General features: G+C 46.3%; 4 protein-coding genes across 4 annotated transcripts; 1 reads left to right on the top strand and 3 right to left on the bottom strand.

Annotated features, from left to right (window-relative positions):
- Nucleotides 1-313: 313 nt before the first annotated feature.
- Nucleotides 314-3,753, bottom strand: TRUGW13939_04739 (uncharacterized protein; the record flags this gene model as incomplete). The annotated part of the gene is made up of 4 exons (XM_035487906.1): nucleotides 314-1,324; nucleotides 1,378-1,845; nucleotides 1,903-2,257; nucleotides 2,708-3,753. 4 exons carry the CDS (start codon nucleotides 3,751-3,753, stop codon nucleotides 314-316), a joined length of 2,880 nt encoding a protein of 959 aa, XP_035343799.1.
- Nucleotides 3,754-4,164: 411 nt separating this feature from the next.
- On the bottom strand, nucleotides 4,165-5,499 carry TRUGW13939_04740 (uncharacterized protein; the record flags this gene model as incomplete). The annotated part of the gene is made up of 2 exons (XM_035487907.1): nucleotides 4,165-5,408; nucleotides 5,469-5,499. 2 exons carry the CDS (start codon nucleotides 5,497-5,499, stop codon nucleotides 4,165-4,167), a joined length of 1,275 nt encoding a protein of 424 aa, XP_035343800.1.
- Nucleotides 5,500-7,864: 2,365 nt separating this feature from the next.
- On the top strand, nucleotides 7,865-9,595 carry TRUGW13939_04741 (uncharacterized protein; the record flags this gene model as incomplete). Its single annotated transcript, XM_035487908.1, has 6 exons — nucleotides 7,865-8,377; nucleotides 8,427-8,487; nucleotides 8,547-8,788; nucleotides 8,844-9,240; nucleotides 9,308-9,439; nucleotides 9,498-9,595. 6 exons carry the CDS (start codon nucleotides 7,865-7,867, stop codon nucleotides 9,593-9,595), a joined length of 1,443 nt encoding a protein of 480 aa, XP_035343801.1.
- Nucleotides 9,596-9,696: 101 nt separating this feature from the next.
- On the bottom strand, nucleotides 9,697-10,641 carry TRUGW13939_04742 (uncharacterized protein; the record flags this gene model as incomplete). Its single annotated transcript, XM_035487909.1, has 1 exon — nucleotides 9,697-10,641. One exon carries the CDS (start codon nucleotides 10,639-10,641, stop codon nucleotides 9,697-9,699), a length of 945 nt encoding a protein of 314 aa, XP_035343802.1.
- Between the last annotated feature and the right edge of the window lie 1,079 nt (nucleotides 10,642-11,720).

Raw genomic sequence — 11,720 nt, forward strand, 5'->3', positions numbered from 1 at the left:
TCAAGTGTATACCTTCATCTGACGGCAATGAATGCATGGCGTTGATTTACTTCCCGGAGGCATTAGTCTTTATGAGTTTGATATATACAAGGGCGATTAATTGGTAGAGGTTTTGCTGAATGGAAATTGGGTCTTTGAACCGCTTCGGGGTGACGGAAGTGGGTCAGCCAGTAATGACTCAGCAAATTTAATTATCAACCACCTGGTCTCGCCTTTTCGAAGTAATAAAAATTGCGTATATAGTGTGATATAATATTCTAGTTCATGTTTTTTCATTAAATTATTTTTAATCTGCAAAAAAATCTACCTCTGTTCAAAACCCCTCCAATACATTGTCCCACTGGAAATTTGCAAAATCAGACTTGAATAGAAGTTCCATATCTTCAAGTTCTTCTGTAGAGACTATTCTTTGCAGAGGTACCTCAATACCTGCAGATTGTATTGTCTCGAATAGACTTGCTGCTCGGGTGTAGAGCCTCATTAAAGGCTGCCAGCGATGGCTATTTGTTGGCTGGGCATCAAATAAAAAGCGCACAGCGTTAATTGTGCGGCTAACAGGGTCATGGATCCGTTCCCAGTATTCAGGCTTGGTCAGGGCCTTGTATGCAAATGATAGAGCAAAAGCCACTGCATGCCATTGTGTATACTGTTGTGCCATCCACGCAAAGTTCACGACCTCTTCAGAGAAAGACATGTTATACTTTTCCAAGAGATCAACAGAAGCAAGGAAAAGTTCATAGTGCTTGGCCAACTCCAGCTCCGAATCACGGAAGCAAGGGAAATACATCTTCAGTCGCAGTTTGACGTTGTAAACACTGCCCGACCGCAATATGGTCATTTCAATCGGCGATATGGAGTCTGCTTCAATAAAACGAAGGTACTTCGAATATATAACGTTTGTAAGTACGCTTGCTTTTTCATCGATTTTTTCGTTAAAAACTTCGTTGTCGTTTAGGTAGGACTGTGATTCAAAATCAATTTTACATGCCTCGAACCGAAGAAGGCTGTATGTCATTTCTGTAAAGCCTTCATGTGGAACTGGTGGAACATCTGAAGAAATATCCCAATCAGTGTCGTTGAGATTAAGAGGACATGGGCAGTCCGATCTGATTCGTAGGGCACTGGACTCTGCGCCATAGTCTTCCGAGATCCGTACGTCTACCAAACATATTTGCCACCACAGTCGTGCTCGCATGTCAGCCTGAAATGGCTTAATTTTCGACTCTGCCGTAGTACCACAGTGAAGTCCGAGACATGTAGCCATCCGCAGAACCAGACCAGTATACATCCATAACGAGCGATCATCCTCACGTGGCATGCAGCTCTATACTTTATAAGGACATGGATTGATGCTCAGCCCAAGAAAGGTTTACTCACTAGCACTATAACAAGAGCCTGCATAACCTGGATGTGGTTGCTGCGAAACCAGTTCGCGCGGGCCATAGCTAGGTCAATAGCATACTGATGCCGGTGATGAAGGAAATGAATGTCTTCTGTGAAATGCTGTGATGAATTAGACGGATGCAGTGTGATCACTGCTGCATAGCAAACGGCGACTATCAAGGAGGCAGGTTCTGGCTTCAACCCTGATATCCCGTTTATAGCTGCGTCCTGTACAAGCCTCTCCATGCTTGGTTTGTGAATAACTCTGACGACTGGGTCTACGTTTTCTTTGAATAGCTCCCAGCATTTTTTGATGTGGTCTGAGGACCATGTCCAAGGATCTATGGCCACATCGACACTGTCTCCTTGTTTCGAGTGTTGGAAAATTGGATTCAAAAAGAAAGGAAGCCTTTGAGAATTTTCTGAACGTGACTCATCCAGTATTGTTTGTCTGAGATCATCCTAACCCTTCAGTTGAGACGCGGCATCATATAAGTCTAGGTTCATGTAGCAACTCACCTCATCTTCAAGGTTAGCCCAGAAGTCGCTTAAAACCAGACGTGACTGGCCGTCTCCATTGGCAATTAATTTGGCGTTTTTTCGGCCATAACTTGCAGAGCTATTGTCGTCTCGTTTTACTGCCTGGTTACTTTTCTCCGCCTCGTGCAGCGCTCTTGATGGTAGCTGGCGGTTTCTTCGGCGCCGGATGGGCTCCTGTGGATACTCGCAGATTTGATTCTGGTCGCGACATGTTGAGCAGGGAACCTTCTTATCGCACTTGACCTTGCGCCGATAACACGGTTGACAGGATCTTTTCTGCAGCATGCTGTGCAGGTTGTTGGGGAACAATTTGACTGGTTCAGTTGGCGCCGGTCTGAACAGTGAGTAGTGCAAACAATGCAAACTACACTTACTTTCCCTAAAGCAATAAGTCCAATATCTAAATCGACCACTGTTTAAAACGCATTTGATATTAGATCTATAGTAAAGTTTGAAAGGCCCAGTTTCCATCAGCTTAGTTTCGTTAATTCCCCCTTGTTGGCGCGTCGAAGTACAAAATTCAGGCTGACATACATCTAACATTGAAAATAACAACACAATGAAATAATGAAATAATCAATAAAACAGCTTGAATACAGCAAAATAAGAATACACCGCTATCACGAGCAGCGGATACACAAAAGCCATGGAGAAAGGACCCATGTGAAAGGAAAGTATGCGAAGAACAAATTTTTCAACAACACTTCGAGGTGATCCGTCAGTAAACATCGTCCAATTCAGCATATCTTGTGTGCAACGCGCGGTTTTTTCTGCGCGCACGAACATGTCGTTCTCATAATCTTGCACACAGGCATCGAGAGCGGTATGCTCATTTGCGCGGGGCAAATATGCCTTTTTAATTGCTTGAGACAACTTTAAGGCATCTTCAAAACCAAGATTAACCCCCTCCCCAGCATACGGGGTCATCACATGTGCAGCGTCGCCGACCAACGTAACTCCAGATTGATGCTCCCATTTCCAACCCACAGGAAGATTGTATAAAGGCCGCAATACTGGATCCTCGGCGTGGTGCAGGTAATCACGTAACTTGGGATGCCATGTTTCGTATTCTTTCAGCACTGTAGCTTTGAGTTCTTCCACGTTGTTGGTGTCATGCTTGGCTTTCTCATTCCAGTCTTCGGGCTGGACGCTCCAGTTGTAGATGTTGATACTACCATCGCCAATATATTGGCCCATGATAGTTTTGTTGTCTGAATAGGCGTATAGTGATCCACGATTTGTGAGAGCATAACAATCTGGGGCTGTTTTCTCCGCATTGTGTATTGTCCAGGAAAAGCCGGTCAACCCTGCATACTGGGGTTGTTGGTCTGATAGCAACCTGCGGACCTTGCTCCAAGCCCCATCTGCACCGACAATCAGGTCAAACCCAGTCTCAATGCCCTGGTCAAAGATGAGGCGGTGCTTCTCATCTACTGACTTCAGACGGCAGCCCCAGCGGATGATCTCTTCGGGAATCGAGTTGAGAAGCATCTCACGTAAAGAGGATCGGTCAATCTCTGGCCGACCACGAGCGAAGGTCTCTGACGTCCCGCTCGTGCTGATATAGATGGTGAGCTTTTTGTCGCACACCTTCAGTGCTTCTCCATCGAAACGGGCGCGTTGCAGGAATTCCTCGTACAGGCCGCCGGCCTTCAAAGCTGCTATGCCAGTGTCTGGGTGTAGGTCCAACGTCCCACCTTGCCTTCTAGCATGTCGTGAATCGTCTGACTCAAACACCGTAACATCGATTCCGGGTTGGTTATGGAGCAAGCGTGCGAGCATGAGGCCGACTGGGCCGGCCCCAATTATAGCGACTCGTGTTGAAGGCATTGTTGTTGGTGAATTTTTGCAACTTCATCTTGGCTGGGTGTTTCTTTTATAATAAACCAAAAGAAGATTGATTGCTTGTGTGACCTTGTTGATGTGGGCGGCCTTATCGGTCTTCTCGGTCCTCTCGGCGCTTTCGGTTCTTTCGGTCTCTTCGCCCCAGCGTCATGAAGCAAGGCCAAGCCCTAACCACACCCAGTTTGAGGCCTCTTAGTTTCATGCTGGAGCATTTCGATATCATTTGTTAATGTTCTACCAAGTAGAAATCACAGAGGGTGTACATTCCAGACTTACAGGCATAAGGAATGCATCATTGTATCACTGTCTATTCAATATGGTTTTTGTACACAGTCAAAAATATTACAAGAATATACTTAGAGGAAATACGCATCTTCCAAAAACAAATATACCCAATTAGGCCGGCATTTCATGCGCAGGATTTTTCTGCGATGGGAGTTCCACTCGTTCCGATCCCGTAAGCTCTGCGATAGGGGCAGAGTCGAGTTCCTCTTGATGCGACCTGGCCTCAAGAAGCGTAGCGACATCATGATTCTTTTGGTTTTCTATCGTATTAAGACTGTTGCTCTCTTGAGTAGGAACCTCATTTCTTCTTTTTCGTCGGTTCCACCAGAACCATGCCAGTCCAGCGGCGACAATGGCGACTACTCCACCAATGACTGGACCAGCAACCCATGCCTTGCTGCTGCTGCCAGATGACGCACTGGACGAGTCCGATGAGGTAGAGACAATTTGGGCGATATTCAAATTTGTGGACGAGTCAAGCATCTGCACTGAGTTCAACAGTTGGCAATTCTCGTACCCAGAGTCCAGGGTAGCGTCAAAGACAACAGCTTCGCACTCTGGGGTCCCGTCATAGGAAGCACAGCTATCAATACATGCGGTAATGTTATTCTGGTGTGAGAAGGTGATATTGGTCGCCTGAGTTGCTTGTTGGGAACAAGTGATGTTAAACGCCTTCCCATCGCTGCTCGTGTAGCTTGTATAAGTAGGACATCCCTGAGCTAGGGTCACAACTTCGGCCACAGCAGTGTGATATATTATGCCAGTATTTGCCACCAGGGGTCCGGTTGCATTCTTGAGGAAGCAGTTCAGGTAACCTGAAAGGTGCCCTGGATTCCACATAGCGGCTTCGCAAAGCGGATGGGCCTGAACACAAGCCTCCATGCACTCGTCCAAGCTCACGGCATAGGTCGGACAAAAATCAGAAGACCACGGACACAAATCGTTGCCGGAAATCTCCATATTGCAAGCAAGTTTGAAATCCAGTCCCTCGGGGGTACTCAGGGTCGAATCATTGGTATAGGGACACGAAATGTTGCTAGAAATCTGTGTACTGTTTGCGAGCGCAATATCTCTAGTGTCCGAGGTTGTGAGATTTGCCACTGTCAGGACTGTTGGAGAAGCCAATTCCCAGCAAGAACTATTCGATTCTTGCCACATAACGCCCCAACATCGCCAGGATTCTGTGGAGCAACCGTCCATGCAGGCCGTGAAATTCTTTTCCGTTGGTACATATGACGAGTACGTCGAGGAGACGACATCTTCACCACAATATGTAGTGAAATTCAATCCGTCTGGGGCGGTGTAGTCGCCTGTCTGCGAACAGGTGGTGGATCGCGGGAACATCTCGCCGACTCCTACAAAGATAGTTAGTGATTAATGACACGGCTTTCTGGGTGATGTTTATAAAGGCTTACCCCCTGTATGGGGAAAGGAAAGGGATTCCATAACAAGCGCAATTCACCGTTTGTCACTCGCAATCTGCATATCTCCGTGAGGAAGCTGAGTAGCAAGTGTTTCAAACAGAATTTTTGCGAGCCTCGGAAGTTGATTCTTGCCCGATCAGGACTTAGTCCGGGTCCCAGCTGCCTCTAGTCTCGTCGACTGACGGGGCCAAGATATGGATCAGTTGTTATCAGTTTGGGGGAATATGAGTTTCTGAATCTGCAACAAGCCAGTATCATATCGTAAGCCTCTAACCGAATGGCGTCGCCTTCTCCAGTTCTAGCGTGCTCCTTGCTCCTGATAATGGGCTATTTATTTTCTTCAGCAATTCTTGGTGCTATCCCAACTTTCCGTACCTCAGACCCACCAGTAACGTTATTTTATGACTCAAAGAGTATCGGAAGAATATTAGTGCCTGTCAATCTGTCTGTCAGCCAACTGGAACCGATCCTTTGTTTTGGTCAAGTGCAATTCCAAATCGTCATTGGTCAATAGAACTGACATTTGATCCATAAATAATATAAAATCTGTTTCTTATTAGGTAAGAGTACGGTTATTTTTCCACGCTCGGCGAGGTCAGTGCTGTCTTATCGTATCCGTGGCCCCGGGTTTTGTTAGTCGGCGGAGACATGGGGTAGTTAAAAATAGATCATAAAAGTTTCTCCTGAAAATAATACGTATTCATAATAATAATAATAATAATAATAACAGATAGTTTCGTTCTCTTTGGTAGTTGAAGTCTGACAATAACTACAAGAGGCAAAATGAATAAAGTCGTATCGGAAACAGTGTTGATTACCGACGAAGCAACCAGCGTGGTAAACACGCAGCGGCCTGGTATCGAAGGGGTTCAGAGAGAAAATACCAGCGAGCATAAGCACAAAGTAGAGCGGGATATTTGCCCACAGGATGACCTGGTATAGTGAGTCTAATAATATCCCCTTGTTAACTATAAATACTTGGTGTATTTGAAGGCGGGTGCCAATTTTTGCCCCGAGTATAATAGGGCAATAGAGGATCTCAATAATATTTACAAGCTAGGCTGTCTTGTCAATATTCTCTTCCTTGTCAGATGGCAGACTGTCCAATTTATACCGCATTTTTTTTTAATTTTCTTCCAGCTTAAAAACCCTCGGTTCAGTCAGCCGATACCAGTTGACATTGAAGTTGAATGATTCCGGTCAGCTAGTCTACGACTCAACTAAGGGTTTCCCTACATATATTATGCCCCGTAAACGCTTTTTCGATTGTTGGCACCACTACTTTTAACTCCGGTGCATTGGTTATGTGGATCACTGCCACATTGGCTTGGGTTAATAGTGCAGCAACAGACATCCCAAGGGGAAACGCTGGGCAAATGATACGGCGCAATCGGGATGGTCCATAAAATGCCGTGCACGAATCAGGCAGTTGTGCTTCAGCGCCAGAAAAGAGTCAGGTGCCCATCTCTTCGGCTTGAGCTAGTCCAAAAATCGCTTGATTGTATGATCGCCATTCCGGCTCGCCCGGATCGATGGCGGCCAATGCAGCTTAAAGCGTTCGTTCTCCACAGTGATATTTAATTCTTTTTTCTTTTCTTTCTTTTCACCTCACTACTGCTACGGTGATTTAATGTTCTCGCCTAGCCCGATGATTAAACTAGAGCGAGATCATTTCGAGGTTCCCATGAAGCTCCAAATGGTTCACCTATTATAGAACATGACAACAGAGCGAGATAAATTATGTCTAGAAATTAACTGTCTAAATATTGAAATTTAGTCAACATGTCTCATTAATTGATCTTTTTATTTTTGATCAGTCTCTTCCAAGTTGAATGTGACACTGGGTTTGGCTGCCAATCTAAATTATTGATACCTCGATGATATATATGTCAGTTCATAGTATTTGGAAGTGATAAAATAACAGCCAGTTGCACATGTGCCATTTCATATTGAAAATGATAATAAACAATTTAATCGCCTCTCTGTCTCTTTTTATCACTAGTTCATATCGATTGTGCGAATAATCCGCAAAATGTCGACACTGGTGATCGCTGGTCGACCTGACAAATTTTCGGCGAAATGTCTTCTCGCCGACGGCCAAGTGAATTATGCGGCGCTTCGGGATGCGTATTTCGCAAGGAAATAAATGAAAACTACTTATCGATAATGTGCGTGTGCTCCTAGTTTGGCCGCTTATCGTTAGACTCGGCATCCGGACAACTTCCCGATACCGGTCAAACTCTTAATGGTGCGATTAGACGCTACTTTCTTTAAATATCAAAGTTCGGAATCTTTCAATTCATAACTAGGCTGCACATTTGATTCGACCCGGTCATAACATTGGTGATGAATTCTGTGGGTGTTGCTGCAAACGGGGTCCTGCGATAATGCTGTTGAAGCAGACAGAGGCCAAAAGAAGGCCAACTGAACGAACAGCCAGCCTCAACAATGCCGTTGAGAATAACAATGGCAGTAACAGCCCGGTTGACACTGTTTCGGACAAAAAGCCTTCTTTCACACTACCGAAATGGCGAAAGAATTTGATCCTCTTTTCGGTCAGTTGGATGACCTTGGTGATCACATACTCGAGCACCGCATTGCTTGCAGCTCTTCCGGAAATCGGCAGTGACTTTTCCACCACCCAGGAATCCATCGCCATCACCAATTCGGGCGTTTTTATTGCCATGGGGTTTTCATCCTTTATATGGATTCCCGTGGGTTTGATGATCGGCCGCCAGCGAGCTTACAATCTTGCCATCTTCATTCTTTGTGCATGTTCTTGCGGAGCCGCAGTGGCTACAAATATGGCTATTTTCACGGCCATGCGCGTCTTGGTTGGATTTACCGGGACATATTTTATGGTGGCTGGGCAGACAATCCTGGCCGACATTTTTGAGCCGGTGGGTGTATCCGAAAACTTGAGTCGTTTCTTTCCTAACACCAAATAAGGTTGTTCGAGGTAGAGCAGTCGGGTTTTTTATGGTAGGCTCCGTCAGTGGGCCAGCATTTGGTATGTCCTTCCAGAAACAGAGAAAAAAAAAGAAGGGAGAAATGCTCATTTGGTATCAGCACCCTGTATTGGCGGTATTATCGTCACGTTTACCCATTGGCGCTACATATTCTGGGTACAGGTTGGAATGGGCGTCATTGGGCTGTCAACCTCGTTGCTCTTTATACCAAACATAGACAAGATGAATACAAGCGCCATGACCAACACGGTTGAAGCAGAGAAGCCCAAACAATCACTCGTGTCTCGGTTCAACCCCTTTCGGGTCTTTATCCTGTTAGCTTACCCCAACGTCTTTCTCGCGGTAAGAAAGCCAAACTCCTTCTCTTTACGCGAAAACACGAGAACTAAGATTTTAGGATCTAACCTGTGGCTTTCTGGCATGGTTTCAATACGGTCTGCTCACCTCGGCTCGTAGCATCTTCAACCCCCGCTTCCACTTGACAACAGCTTTTGTTAGCGGCCTGTTTTATATCGCCCCCGGAACCGGCTTCTTGATAGGCAGTGTCATTGGAGGCAGACTCTCTGACCGCACTGTGAAGAAGTACATCAAACGCAGAAATGGACTGCGTCTTCCCCAAGATCGACTCAACAGCGGGCTATCCATGATACTTGGGTTGTTGCCAGTATCAACTCTGATATACGCCTGGACTCTGCAGAAAGAAGTCGGCGGTATGGTGGTTCCTATAATCAGCGCGTTTTTTGCGGGGTTTGCCTTGATGGGGGTATTCAATACCCTGAATACCTATACAGCAGGTATGTGGAAGTTTTACTAAAAAAAGAAAAGAACAAAAAAACACGAGAGCTAACTCAACATCTACAGAGGTCCTCCCAGCAGAGAAAGCCGAAGTTATCAGCAGCAAATATCTGGTGCAGTACATGTTTGGAGCCGGCACTACCGGTGCCATTGTGCCTTTGATCAACGCCGTTGGTGTAGGATGGACATTCACTATATGTGCGTATTTCCAGCCTTCTTTCGTGACTTTTTTGGTTGCTAATTTTCTCCGATACAGCTGTTATAATGTGCATGATTGGCGGTAGTTTGACATTCCTCATTAGCCGAAAGGGCATTGAGATGCAGAACTGGGGTATGAAAAAAATAGAGAAATAGAATTAATGTCAGTCATCAACAACTTTCAGTATAATTCGTAACACACATATATATCAATTGATAGACAAATTTGTCACTTGATGACTACACATGTACAGATACTATAATTGCATCACGAGAACCTGGCCGCTCAAGTTGGTCCCATCCCCATGAGTAGTAACATAAGCTGTCTTGCCATCGCGCGCAATAGTAATCGAAGTCGGCCCCTGAATCAAAGTGTTGTTGCCACCGCCCACGAAGATAGAGTGCTGGCCATTTGATTTGATCTCGGCAATCGCATTTGTTGGCTGCGCGGCATAGGCGACGCCGGCCTCATCGAAGACAAAGTCATCCCAGTCGTATCCGGCCGTGCCTCCATTCAGCTGAGCGACAACCTCGACATCACCGGCCTGATCTCCGTCTACTGTAATCGGCACTCGACCGAAGGTGTTGCGCGCCGAGTTGGTATAATATACGAACGACTCTCGAATCTTGAGTCCATTGACCCCAATCGGCAGAGTCGCGTTGGACGGGGCAGCCAGTGCCTCATCTTGGATAACAATAGTCGACACTCCGGAATCGGTATCCACGCGGTAGATTGCGCCTTGACGAGAGTCGGCTAGGAGGATGACATGGGGCTTTTCGGGGAGGGAATCCATGCCGTTGAGCATAGTGGCATTGGAGACATGGGCAGCGATTGCAATGGTTGCGTTCCGGGCGCCGCCGCTATAGTCGACCGTGTAGATAGTTTCATTCGTATAGCTGTAGTTCCCACGAATACCGCCGACCACGGCATACTTGTCGTCTCCGATGCTGGTGATGCCGCACAGCGCAGTGGCTCCGGGCATGGCTGATACCAGTTCGGCCTGTGGGTTGTCCGCTGACGGATCGATGGTGTACAAGCGGCCATTGTCGAATGTGCTCAACAAGAGATGGCCATTGGGGCGCAGGTGGCTGTTCTCGATGTCGACGTAGCTGGAGAAATTGAAGACTTGTCTAATTGACTGACTGGCTGCAGTGCCAGCCGTCAGTGCCACGAGGGCCAGGCCTTGAAGTTGAAGTTGCATGGTCACACAAGATCAATTGATGCCTTTGGTGAGTTATTATACGGGGATATTGCAATTCATTTATTAATTGAAGATGTTTCAATAGCGTGGCTACTAAATTCACGCCTTAATGACTATTTGCTGACTGAGTTTTAAAAGCCTGGAACAGCGGAGCTCGTAGGATCGTCCTTGCTCATTAACCTTGATCGTGATTAGTAGCTTTTCGATGTTTTCCCCCATGATTTTTCAAGTCTGATGGGGATTTCTGTTTGAAGAGGTGGTCTGAAAAAGTCGCTATGTAACCTGTATGACGCGGCGTCGGCTCTCATTGGCTATTGGTGCAGTATTAAGTGTTTAGCTCCTCTGGGCTCATACTAGTTAGTGTTGTGGCTTTGCTGTTCAGCAGGTTTCCCCTCAGGCTCAGCAGAGCAAGGGAGAGTTTGAAATTTGTCCGGACGACAAATGTATGTATGTGTTGGAGCGCCATTCGCGAAAACATTATTATCCGTCGGGTCGGCGCTGCCGGTGTACATCAATCGGCCAACCTTGCAGCATGGCTTTCGACAGCGACTCATGTTTGAAGAACGAGATTGCGCTTTGAAATGCATTGACTCCGAGGGCTGGTTTTATTTTTATTTCCTGGGTCGAAAAATCCGAGAGTTGGTTGTTGCGGATATATTGCGGAAGGGCGAAGAGGGAAGGAAGAACGGTCGTACGGTCATGTCGACAGAGTGCTTTCGGTCAAAACACCTGCTTAGTACAAGGTTCAAATGTTAGCAGAATGCGCAGAATGGTTAATTCATGTCAGCAAGTTCAAGTCAGGATTTTTTGCGCTGGTTCAATCGACTGGACGTCGCATGTAGTCGCATGCATCAATTGATGGATCGAGCCCATAAAACCAGCCCTTCAGAGATATGAAATGAAATATTCGCATATCAATCGATCTAGACGCGCCAAGCCCAAAAGTCATCACTAGGTGTCAACCGGTGTCAAGTGGAGGTTTTTCTCGGCGCAGTCCTGCGAGCTGGGCTGCGTAGATTTCCGTTTTCCAAATCGTTCCAGGTCCTCAGCGATCGCAATGTGCAGCATGTTGCACTATT

Source organism: Talaromyces rugulosus, chromosome II, assembly GCF_013368755.1.
Source record: "Talaromyces rugulosus chromosome II, complete sequence".
Classification (NCBI taxonomy): Eukaryota; Fungi; Ascomycota; class Eurotiomycetes; order Eurotiales; family Trichocomaceae; genus Talaromyces; species Talaromyces rugulosus.